We start from the raw sequence: 12858 nt of genomic DNA, 5'->3' as shown, positions 1-12858 counted from the left end.
TCGTAGGCACAAAAATCTGAACGAACTTCTCCTTCTTCATGACAACGCAAGACCTCACACAAGTCTTCGCACCTGAGAGGAGCTCACAAAACTTCAGTGGACTGTTCTTCCTCATGCACCCTACAGCCCCGATCTCGCACCGTCGGATTTCCATATGTTTGGCCCAATGAAGAACGCAATCCATGGGAGGCACTACGCGGATGATGAAGAAGTTATTGATGCAGTACGACGTTGGCTCCAACATCGACCAGTGGAATGGTACCGTGCAGGCATACAGGCCCTCATTTCAAGGTGGCGTAAGGCCGTAGCATTGAATGGAGATTACGTTGAAAAATAGTGTTGTGTAGGTAAAAGATTGGGGAATAACCTGGTGTATTTCAGTGCTGAATAAAACAACCCCTGTTTCAGAAAAAAATGTGTTGCATTACTTATTGAACTGCCCTCGTATATTATTAGTTTCAGTTTTCTGATTTTATTTTATTTCCAAATTGTTGGCAGTCGAGCATTAATCATCTTGTAGAACAGTGAAGCTGCTTTTGCAAGTTTGCTAAAGAAATTTGGCGTTATTAATCTTTCCGCTGGGGCAGTCATTTTATTTGAAACGAAGTGTTTCATTCCATAGTATTGGCTAGTTCCTACTGTTTGCAGAATTTCAAGTGCACTTTATCATCCTCTGCCATGTATGGCATTATGCCATAATGAAGAACCAAAAATGATATCGTAGAGTACAGGTACTCGAGAAAATTTACATCCCAAAAACCACACTGAAAAGCTTAATATCAGATGGGACCTACTTCATTGTGAATCTGGAAAAAAAATAATGTGCACTTCAAGCCGAATTATGCATTTTAGTATGGTTTACGAAATTCCGATGCTTTTGGGAGTATCCTCTGATGCCCTGTTTCTTTTATGGCGTAATGTAAGCTCTCTTAGTGCTTTATCACATACGAACATGTGGGCTTCCAACACCACTGCAGCTGCACATGCACAATAATGCCTGTTCTCTGGCGCTCTCTGGCAACTGGTAAATCGAACCTATTTCTAACAGTCTCTGGATAGTATTGCAAACGGTGGTTCGAAAAGCGTTACTATCAAAGTAAATTTCTTTTTACGCAAGATGAATTATGTTACATGTCAGAAAGTGAGATGAATTTCTAAATCACAGAGTGTTTAAAACTGAACACTTTGAGGACCAGCCATTTGCAAGAATTTCGAGCCCAGACATTTATGTCATAATTTTAAATTTACTGGCACATTTGTGTGATGTATCTTAAAGTACAACACATGCAAAAAAAGATCAGTATTACATGCGAAAGCTTAGCTTCTGTTGTAGCTTGTTAATCTCAGAGACCAATATTACACGTGAAAGCTTAGCTTTTCTTGTAGCTATACTGTGTACGTTAATGTAAACCGTTAACTTTTCCTCTTTGTGTTTTCATGCTACGTAACCAGTGATCTTGCTATTGGCTGACTATAACATGTGTCCTTTGCTCTGAATATCTGCTGTCTTTGGCTGGCGAGATCATGTGGCATGAGATATGATTGGCTTACAAAAGGACATCGCAACCTCAATTTCAACGCTCTGGAAACTAACGCGTTGTGTTTGGTGCAATTCAAATTTATACTTTCATAATATGATGATATGCAGTGTATATGTTGCTGCAAATCAAAGGTCTTTCCAAAACTTCTCTCCTTTTTTTTTCATTAAATGTCTTTCCAAAATTCTCTCCCCAGTATTTTCTTTTCTTTTTTTCTGGGAAGTTCTATGAGAGTGTATAAAACTTTAACCATTCAAAGGACTGATAAGTTTTAGTTTCAAGGGAAAATCTGCAGAAAACCTACTGTCACTTAGCACGGAAAAAGTGTATTTTCACCCAGGAAAAAGCATATTTTTTAAACGGGATATCCAGGAAAAATCCGGGAATTTTTTTCCCTTGTCGCCGTATACACCCTGTAATAGGGGGCTAACATAAAAACCCCCAGCCATAGCAAAATATCCTGTACATAAAGTCTTATTGGACCCCTAAATTTGTGATCTGACTGTGTATTCTAACCACTTCCTGTGATAATAAAAGTTCCTCCACTTGTAGCCTAGCAGATTTACCTGCACACCCCCCCCCCCCCCCCCCCCCCCCCGCAGGTCTGGGGGTAAGAATAGGCCCGAGGTATTCCTGCGTGTTGTAAGAGGCAACTAAAAGGAGTTTCACACATTTTGGCCTTTCTGTGATGGTCACCTGTAGGGTTTGACCTCCACTCTTCAAAATTTTCCTGAAGAGCGAGCCAATTGGGGAAGGGCGCCTTACATGGTGCATCATGTCCATCGTGCATTGAGATCTTTAGCCCACTTTCTCGTCTTGGCATTGCAGTCCTGTACATTCTCCATCACTTGGGTGAGGACACCTTCCTGGGTGCGTTTTCCACCATGCACTATGCAGTGTCGCTTTCTGCATCGACAAGGACTATGGACTTCTTTGCACCTGATATCCAGCATGGTAGCCAGTCCGTTGTGGTGGGGCTGCCATGTACCCTGTTGGTTGTAGCCCCCTGACCACACAGGGATCGCTCTGCTGATGCCTGCACTGTTAACTCCCCACATATGCCAAGGCGTAGATGCCCATCCCCCTGGGGCATTGTGACTCAAGGCAATGGCCATCCTGCCAGGTGGCCTTTGCTGCGGCTGGGTGGCTAGTTGGAGAGGGTGGCATCAGGGTGGTTGACACACAATGAAGTGTAGTCCATTATATCTTGCTGGCGGTGAAACACCAGCAGTCTCTAAGCGTTTATAAGCTCAATTCAGTGCACAGAAATAGGACCCCAAATTGTTTCCCTCCCTGGCCACAACATGGGAGGAACATCAGGCTAAGGATGGCAGCGGATCTTATTTGCCCCAGTACCTTGTTTTTTTAGAGAGCTGATAGGGAATCTTTCATGATGATGAAGCCTCAGTTTTTTGTTGAGCATTTAGAGGACAAGTTTGGGGAGGTGGGTGGATTGTCCAAAGTGAGATCTGGGTCAGCCTTGATCAAAACAGCATCCTCTGCCCAGTCACAGACGTTACTCGCTTGTGACAAGCTGGGGGATGTTTCTGTAACCATCACACCCCATAAAAGCTTAAATATGGTCCAGGGCATCATATTTCACAGGAACCTTCTTTTGCAGTCTGAGGATGAGCTGTGCACCAATTTAGAGTGGCAAGGTGTAAATTTTGTGCAGCGTGCCCACAGGGGTCTGAGGTATAATTAGTTTGCCACCGGTACCTTCATCTTGGCATTTGAGGGTGGTACATTGCCCGAGAAGGTCAAGGTGATGGTCTACTGCTGTGATGTAAAGCTCTATATCCCTCCACCAATGTGATGCTTTAAGTGCTGGAAGTTCTGCCATATGTCTTCCCACTGTACTTCCTGCATCACATGTCGAGATTGGAGACGCCCATGACATCCCAATACTGCATGTGCCCCGCCTTCCATCTGTGTCTGTTGCGGAGAGCACCATTCATCTTGCTCACCAGACTGCAGGATTCTCCAGAAAGAAAGGAAAATCAAGGAGTACAAGACCCTGGACCAACTGACCTACACTGAGGCTGAGAGAAAATTTGAACGCCTGCATCCTGTATGTATGACATCGTCTTACACTGCCACTACAACAGTTCTGGCACCATCAGCTCCGCCAACCCTAGTCACCTCTCAAAGCCGGAAGACTACACCTGCCTCCTTGGTGGTGGGGGGGCATTTCCCTCCCTGTTGCTCCTGCACCACCTAATTCGGGTCTCTCGCTAAGAAGGGGTCCCTTTGGGTCACTCCCTTCCCAGGTTTCTGCTAGTGGGAAAGATGACACCTGCCAGTGGCTAAAGAGCTCAAAAGCAGCTGGCCGTAGGGCTTTACGCTCATCCTCAGTCCTGAAGACCAAGCCAGTGAAGTCCTCCCAGACAGGGAAACCCAAGGAGCAACAAGAGAAATCCAAAAAGAAGACCCCCAAGACCAAGGAAATTGAGGTGGCACCCATATCACTGCTACCTACAAGCTCTGTGGCTGAGGATGGGGGTGGAGATTCTGGCGTCTGCTGAGGATCTCACCAGACCCTCGGACACAATGGATATAGACTGCTCAGGCAATAATTCGGTGGCAGCAGGTGGCTCTGAGGCATAAACAGCCTCATTGAATGTTCCATGCTTCCCCAGTCTCACGATGAAGTTGTCCTCCAGTGGAATTGCGGCAGTTTTTTCCACCACCTGGTTGAGCTACGGTAACTGTTAAGCTTTACACCTGCTATCTGCATTGCCCTCCAGGAAACCTGGTTCCCAGCAATATGGACCCCTGCACTCCACAGCTATAAGGGATATTACAGGAACTGTAGCGACTATAATTGAGTATCAGGTGGAGTTCGCGTTTATGTCCTAAACTCAGTCTGTAGTAACATTGTGCCCCTTCAAACCCCTCTTGAAGCTGTGGCTGTCAGAATAAGGACAACACAGGAAATAACTGTCTGCAATGTATATCTTCCTCCAGATGGTGCAGTACCCCTGAGTGTATTAGCAGCACTGATTGATCAATTCCCTAAACCTTTCCTACTTTTGGGAGATTTTAATGCCCACAATCCCTTGTGCGGTGACACCGTGCTTACTAGCCGAGGCAGAGATGTCAAAACTTTACTGTCTCAGTTCGACCTCTGCCTCTTAAATACTGGGGCTGCCACACATTTAATTGTGGCTCATGGTAGTTACTCGGCCATTGATTTATAAATACTGGGGCCGCCACACATTTCATTGTGGCTCATGGTAGTTACTCGGCCATTGATTTATCAAATTGCAGCCCAGGACTTCTCCAATCCATCCACTGGAGAGTACATGACGACCTGTGTGGTAGTGACCAATTCCCCATCTTCTTTTCACTGCCCCGGTATCAGCTCAAATGGAAGTGTTGGCAGCACCTCAATGCCCTCCACTGACTGAGCAACACCTACAGGGGTGGAGATTGCTCCATGCTGCTGCAGCTCTACAGAGCCCTCGTTCAATCCCGCCTTGACTATGGGAGTGCAATTTATGGTTCGGCGGCACCCTCAGCATTGCATTTGCCCGACCCATTGCACCATTGTGGAGTTAGACTATCGACAGGAGCTTTTAGAATGAGTCCGGTGACAAGCATACTGGTGGAGGCTGTAGTCCCTGCATTGAAGATCAGACATGCACAACTGCTCACCAGTTATGTTGCACACATTCATAGCTCTCCTGGACATCCTAATTACAGTCTTCATTTCCCAACCTTGGCGGTTCACCTCCCAAATAGGCAGGCCAGGTCAGGGCTAACGATTGTGGTTCGCATGCGATCGCTTGTGTCTGAACTGGAGTCCTTCCCTTCACCACCTCTACTCGAGGTCCATTCACGTACATCTCCATGGTGTAGCTGTAGGCCAAAGATTCACCGGGACCTTTTGCGTGGCCATAAGGACTCTGCGATGGCTCGATCGCTGATCCACAGAGGCCATATTGAACAGCCTTCCTTGCTCAATGGTTGCATTTATTCACTGCAGAGCTGGTGGCCATATCTCATGCACTTCAGTGTATCCATTCATGCCCCAAGGAATCTTTTCTTCTGTGTACTGACTCCTTGAGCAGCCTACAAGCTATCGACAAATACTACCCTCGCCATACTTTGGTGGCGTCCGTCCAGGAGTCCATCTATGCCCCGGGACCGATTCCATCTGTGTGGACCCCAGGACACTTCGGCATCCCGGGCAATGAACTTGCCGACAGGCTGGCCAAACAGGCTACATGGAAACCACTTCTGGAGATGGGCATCTCTGAACCTGACCTGCATTCTGACACATGCTGCAGGGTTTTACGGCTTTGGGAGACGGAATGGCATAACAGTACGCACAACAAACTGCATGTTATTAAGGAGACAATGAATGTGTGGAAGTCTTCCATGTGGGCTTCTCGCAGGGAATCAGTTGTCCTCTGCCGGCTCCGCATTGGCCGTGCTTGGCGACCCACAGTTACATCTTGTGCCATGAAGATCCGCCTCAGTGTCGGTGCGGCGCCCTGTTGACAGTGGCCCATATTCTGGTGCACTGTCACACTTAGACTGCCCAACGACGAAATCTTGGGTTACCGGACTTGTTGCCGCTCATTTTATCTGACAACACCTCATTGGCTGATTTAGTTTTACGTTTTATTTGGGAGGGTGGGTTTTATCATTTGACCTGAGTTTTAGTGCATGTCCTCCACCCTAGTGTGTTGGGGTGGAGTTTTTAATGTGTTGCAGAGTGGCTGGCCTTTCCTTTTTATTCTTGTGGTCGGCCAGCCACTGTAATCTGCTTTCTTGTTTTACTCTCGTCTGTTTCTAGCATCTCTCTGTTGTTTTCTTGTCCTCTTTTGTTCCTTTTAATGTTTGTTGCTGATACACCCTGCTAAACCCACAGGACAGGACAGGTAGTTGGAATTGTGGAAAGGGGCCAAAATGAGCGGCTGTCAGTTACACTTGAACACACAACTTTATTTATTTGACCAAACATTACAGGACAAATTCTTGAACTTAGTTATCGGCTGAATACGCCACACTGCCTTATGCATTAAGGGCACAACCACTTTAATTTAAAAAAAAAAAAAAAAAAAAAAAAAAAAAAAAAAAAAAAAAAAAAAAAAAAAAAAACGGGGGCTAGAAGCCATTAACTCAAAATTCAGACGTCAAAGAGAATATTTAGAAGGCAGAAGATCTCACGTTAAGTGAGTTCCGTAATTTGGCTGAAGGCCCAAAATCTACGGCTTGAAAAGCAACAACCTTAATTTAAAGATAGCTGAAGGCCCATGACTTAAGACTCAAGGTAAAAAGAAACCGCAAGGCAAAAAGCCGTCTCTTCAATTAGGCTGAAGGCCGTCTCTTCAATTAGGCTGAAGGCCCCAAACAGTCTGATGCTCGAAAGACAAAGATCCTTAATTTAAAAATGGCTGAAGGCCCCATGACACAAAACTCAAGGTAAAATAAATTTAAACAAAAAAGCCTTATCTTAAAAAACAAGCAAGGAACCTTAAATTTAAAATGGATGAAGGCCCATGACTTAAAACACCACTAAAAATGATTCAACTTTAATTCAAAACCATTGGCTATGAGCCATACAAATACACACAACAGAAAATAAGAAAAGGAAGTGCAGCTAACAGTGCTCATAAGTTTCGGGGGTCAGCCAGCACTTGAAATACTAACGTTCACTTAGGTGAGACAGGCAGTCGGCCCAACCATTCTCGATCTGATGACAACCCAACCAACAGACAGTCAGCGGACCCACTGACAAGGTAGCTTGTGCTCCACTCGACCAGCACACAACCGGGAGTTCAGTTCAAAACGTAAAAGGCATGGACACCCACAACCAAGCATACATTAAGCCGTCAAACTACACACCGTGCTGGATAGTGACAACCCAGTGAGGAAAGGACACTGCCTGAATTTACGTCAGCGGCCAGGCGGGTAACCGGAAGTTAGCGGCCACACGGCAGAAAATTCCATTGGCGCACTTCAATTGCAAATAACCAAATACAGTTAGACTCCACCGGACGGTGGCTAAACCTTTGCCAACTCAATCACACACGTTGTTGCTCACGGGAATGTCCCAACAGCCAACAATGAGAACCTAGCAGCACAATGTGAATGGTCTTGACTTGCTGGTAAATTAAATGCAAACTCAACTTTTGTGTCGAGGGTTGGTCAGCCACGGACCTCGTAGCAATGGGAACAGCCCCACACACTCTGACACTGCGTAGAGACCACCAGCGGGCCCAGCCAAACTACTCCCCACAGAGGTTTCCTCGCTGCTCCACACCAACCGACCAACTCCCACACATCAGCATGGAAACAGCACTAAAATAACTGAGCAGTTGACATCACAAGCTGCACACAGTTTCACGAACACTTGCACGAAGGACTAGATGATACTAATGGCAGTGACTGGGAAATAACAAGGACGAATCATGAGTCAGTTTACGCAGGCAACCCATAAGCGATCGCCAGCCAACATACGTGTTGTCCGAAAAGACGACCGACCGACGACCAACCGAGGTAGTCTACACTCAAGTGATATGTATCGGCAACTGTGGGGTGAGTCTTGGCTGTCCGGACCTCGCTGCAGCTGCGCCCCGACTGAACTTCTGCCGCATCCTAAGTCAAACACTGCCAGGTCGGAACTGCACTGCTAGTGCCTCCCAACTTACTGGCAGATCCGAACTAACTCCAAACACACGACAACCGGGAAATAATAGCAGTCAGCAAAGATAATACGCCAGGGTTTATATCGATAAGCGCTGCTGTTGCCGCTTACGTGCAGGCTAGGTGGCAACTCAGTGACACCAGTAATTGAAATTAACAAAATGAGGTGGTGGTAGTACAGTAAAAACAGGATGTCAAATGAGATATGGCACGAACACGAGCCACGCGTGCCACAGTTGCCTTTCCTTTGTTCTTGTGGCTTTTTCTTTTTTTCTGTTTTGTTATATGTCTCGTCTGTTTTATTTTCGCACTTGTGGCATTGTTTTGTTAGGAACAAGGGACAGATGACCTTGTAGTTTGGTCCCTTCCTCCCCCTCCCCCCACCTCTGTTTTAAACAACCAACCAACCTGCACACAGGCTATTGTCAGTAATGTAGTCCTCACCCAAAGTTGAAGTTAAGACATTTTAACAACACCTTTATGTGCTCTGAACTACTGTTAATGGCCAGTTCTGGTCTCTTAAATAATTCAATATAGTACAGAGAAAGATGTAGTTACATATTATAGTACATTTGTCTTACAATACAGTAAGAGTGCAGTAAGCTAACATCAATTTAATTAATCACAAATGTCTTCATGTTGCAAATTAGCAGTCAAAATAGTCACTTATTAGATCACTCGGTACACTGTCCTTTTGAGCTAATGAACAAAATGTGCACTGTTGTTCGTGGCCTAACCTCATTGTCCAAGTTGATTATTAAAGCTTCATGCATTGTATCAGAGTCATTACCATTTCACAGACAAATTAATTATTGATAATTATTCACTGAATTGTAGAATAATAAGTGACAGGATATGTAACACATTGCGAAGGCAGTACACTTTTTTGGTTTGATGAACTGAACTGACAGTGGTATATTTTTCATATAGGCAAACATAGGTGTTACTCCATTACAAACTCACTGCAGACTTATTGAGAACTAACCCTTTCATGGTAGTTGTTGGTCTTATAAAGAGGGGCATGAAAATAGACTGTTATTTTGAAAATGACATAATGTTTTAAAATTTGGCTGGGTCAGGATTTACTGTCTTAAATGAAGTAAAAGAACTAATGTGATCTTAAAAATACATGGACACTGTTTTTCTACTGGTATGTGAATCTGCTCATTTACATGAATGAACACCATATTGCAAATAAGATTGAATTACATGAAATTATTGATTAATTAGTGATATAATCAGTCAGTGCTCTGTCATTTTGTACACAAAAAAGGGGGAGGGGGGAGGGGGGGGGGACAAAAGTATGTAGTCAAAGTTTGGAATCTCATAATAGGTACGCCAGAATTTACATTGAAAAGTGGCAACCTCTCTGAATGTCAAATTTGTTTAACATGGGATGTTACTAATTTCAAGAAAAATAGACTGTGTTACTGTGAAGCTGGAATATTGCACTTAAGAATGGTATAGGTCCTTATACTGAAATAGGTCTCCTAGCTCACCCCAAATTTGCAATTGTGTTGCATGATAATTTTCAGTTAGTGATTTTTATAATTAATATGCTCTGTAGCCAAACTAATTATACCATTCTATTCAGAATAATCATATGAAAGATTTTAGTAATAAAGTTACATTGAACTAAGCCTGACTATGAATTTGAAATTTTCATGTGTCTGCTGCATGTTACAAAATGTCTATCTTAGAAATAAAATGAATTTTGGAAAAAATGCTAATTATTGAAGGAAGAAAATGTGAGATATGGTCACGTGGGTACCCAACTGGCTATGTCTCCAACTCTAGACATACAATGATTTGAAGATGGGAATCTACCACAGTCACAGAATAAATATCTTTCCCATCTTCGCGTAATATTGATTAAATAAAAAGGTAACTTATGCCGCACTCAGTTGGAAACAAATGTTCAGAGTTTGACTCATACCTTCTCAATAGGCAAAGGAAATTAATGAATTATTTGAAAGTTCAGCAAATGTTCTGAAAACACAGTTAAATTCAATATGACTCATAGTATGTGACTATCATTCTTCAAGAGAATCCGTCATACCAATTGTTTGGATCATCTCCATTATCGGAAGCTGAGGAATATTAGGAGCTGAAATTTAGTTAGTATTAAAATTACTTAGCATTAACAAAGATATTTTAATCATACTTTAGTGTAGCACGATTTGTCTCAAGGTGATGCATCTTTTATGTTAAATGTGTTGATCAGTGTAGTAGAAATATTAGCATTTTTGTTCATCTGTGGGCCACTTTTACGAGGATATTGGATTAAAAAAATTTACATACTTACAGATATAGTTTGCCAAGGATTGCACAGATAGTCAGACCTGACCTTGTAGTAGGAACAACCTGGTACTTGCCCAGAGCAATTTGGAGAAACCACACAAAAACCTGACTCAAAATGATAAAAGTTTAGTATGTAAACAATTGATTCAGAATTTTGAAATCAGTGCCAATACTCATAATACTAAGAGCTTTTTGTTATTCTAAAAATTGTGGCATTTTTATCTATGCAGTATTTTATCTCAAGGGTGCATAGAGAGTATGTGATCTTAAATGTTGTATTCGTTTGGGATTTCTCTCAGGTGGCAGTGCAGGTGAAAAAGGTCTCAACTTAATGTTGAAGAGGGACGGCCGTGTAATAAACCTTGGACCGAAGACTGCTATTGATGTTGAACCTGGAGTAAGTACAGCTAATGCACACCAACCAATAAGCTTAAAGGAAAGTGTCTTGTTGATATGTTTCCTTGATCGAAAATCTCGTAACTTTTCATTACTTAGTTGTAATGTCTTTCCTTTGATGGTATCCTGCTGAACAGCAAATTAAACTACTTAGCAAAACAGTACTCTTAATTTGAGTGGTATTGGAGGGTTGAGTTGAACCATATTTTACAGATATTGTATACATCTATATCAACATCTACAATGACATCATTTCCTTTTTCATTGCCTCCTCAATTGCATCACTACTGCCCATATGTACAACACGTGCTGATTACACAAACTATCGTTTTAAATATCTCTTTTTTGCATAAAAACAATTCAGATAGTTGGTAAATAACATTTGTTTTTAATATTGCAACAAAACGTACAACGATGCAGTAAGGGAAGACTGCTATGAAAACCTCTCGGACTTGTGGAACAGAACATTAGAATATGATGTCAAGATAGTAATAGAACAATGAAAATAATCATTTTTTGACAATATAATGTAATCAGATGGATAAAAATCTACTCACCAAGTGGTGGCAGGAAAGTGTACATATAAAAGAAGGTTATACTATTGCAAGCTTTTGGAACCAGTGGCTCCTTCATCTGGAAGACGGGTTGAAGGGGGACTGGAGAGGTTTGTAAAAAGGGGTAGATTTTGGAAAAGACGTTCAGAACTGCAGGTCAGGGGAGACATACTGGACAGGATGAGAGGGAAAGGCTGATTATTGGGGACTGTGCCAGGCAAGATTTGAAAACCTGAGATTTTAAAGGTGGAAGAAAGGGTAATATGGAAGCCAGAGATTATTCCAAAAACTACATGTACAAATTAATGAGAGTGAAAAGCTAAGTGCATTGTATGAAATGCAGGTGGAAGGGGAACAGCGATAAACAGACAGGTCAGAAAATAAAAGATGTAGAAAACTAAAACAGAGTGAAGAAAGGAGTAGTTACTGTGAAGAAATGCTGAGACGAAGAAATTAAGGTAAATGAAGGGCAGGTGGGTGGCGAGAACCAAGGACATGTTGTAGTGCCAGTTCCCTCCTGCAGAGTTCTGAGAAACTGGTGTCTGGGGGCAGAATCCAGGTAGTGTGTGTGGTGAAACAGGCACTACATCTACATCTACACTTATACTCCGCAAGCCACCCAACGGTTTGTGGCGGAGGGCACTTAACGTGCCACTGTCATTACCTCCCTTTCCTGTTCCAGTTGTGTATGGTTCACAGGAAGAACGACTGCCGGAAAGCCTCCGTGCACGCTTGAATCTCTCTAATTTGACATTTGTGATCTCCTCGGGAGGTAAAAGTAGGGGGAAGCAATATATTTGATACCTCATCCAGAAACGCACCCTCTCAAAACGTGGACAGCAAGCTACGCCACGATGCAGAGCGCCTCTCTTGCAGAGTCTGCCACTTGAGTTTGCTAAACATCTCCGTAACGCTATCATGCTTACCAAATAACCCTGTGACGAAACGTGCCGCTCTTCTTTGGATCTTCTCTATCTCCTCTGTCAACCCGGCCTGGTACGGATCCCACACTGATGAGCAGCACTCAAGTATAGGTTGAACAAGTGTTTTGTAAGCCACCTCCTTTGTTGATGGACTACATTTTCTAAGGACTCTCCCAATGAATCTCAACCTGGCACCCGCCTTACCAACAATTAATTTTATATGATCATTCCACTTCAAATCGTTCCACATGCATACTGCCAGATATTTTACAGAAGTAACTGCTACCAGTGTTTGTTCCGCTATCATATAATCATACAATAAAGGATCCTTCTTTCTATGTATTCACAATACATTACATTTGTCTATGTTAAGGGTCAGTTGCCACTCCCTGCACCAAGTGCCTATCCGCTGCAGATCTTCCTGAATTTCGCTGCAATTTTCTAATGCTGCAACTTCTCTGTATACTACAGCATCATTCGCGAAAAGCC

General features: G+C 43.2%; 1 protein-coding gene across 1 annotated transcript in view; it reads left to right on the top strand.

The window, feature by feature from the left end:
• The window catches only part of LOC126195005 (5-oxoprolinase), a 182864-nt gene that overhangs the window by 132542 nt on the left and 37464 nt on the right, over positions 1–12858 (top strand). The window contains exon 19 of the mRNA XM_049933427.1: positions 10796–10893. Within this exon, the coding sequence (XP_049789384.1) occupies positions 10796–10893 (98 nt within the window). The remainder of the gene's footprint in view (positions 1–10795; positions 10894–12858) is intronic.

The sequence above is a fragment of the Schistocerca nitens genome, chromosome 7 (genome assembly GCF_023898315.1).
Source record: "Schistocerca nitens isolate TAMUIC-IGC-003100 chromosome 7, iqSchNite1.1, whole genome shotgun sequence".
Taxonomy (NCBI): Eukaryota; Metazoa; Arthropoda; class Insecta; order Orthoptera; family Acrididae; genus Schistocerca; species Schistocerca nitens.
Note: the sequence above shows the minus strand (reverse complement) of the source record. Positions and strands in the feature narration are given on the sequence as shown.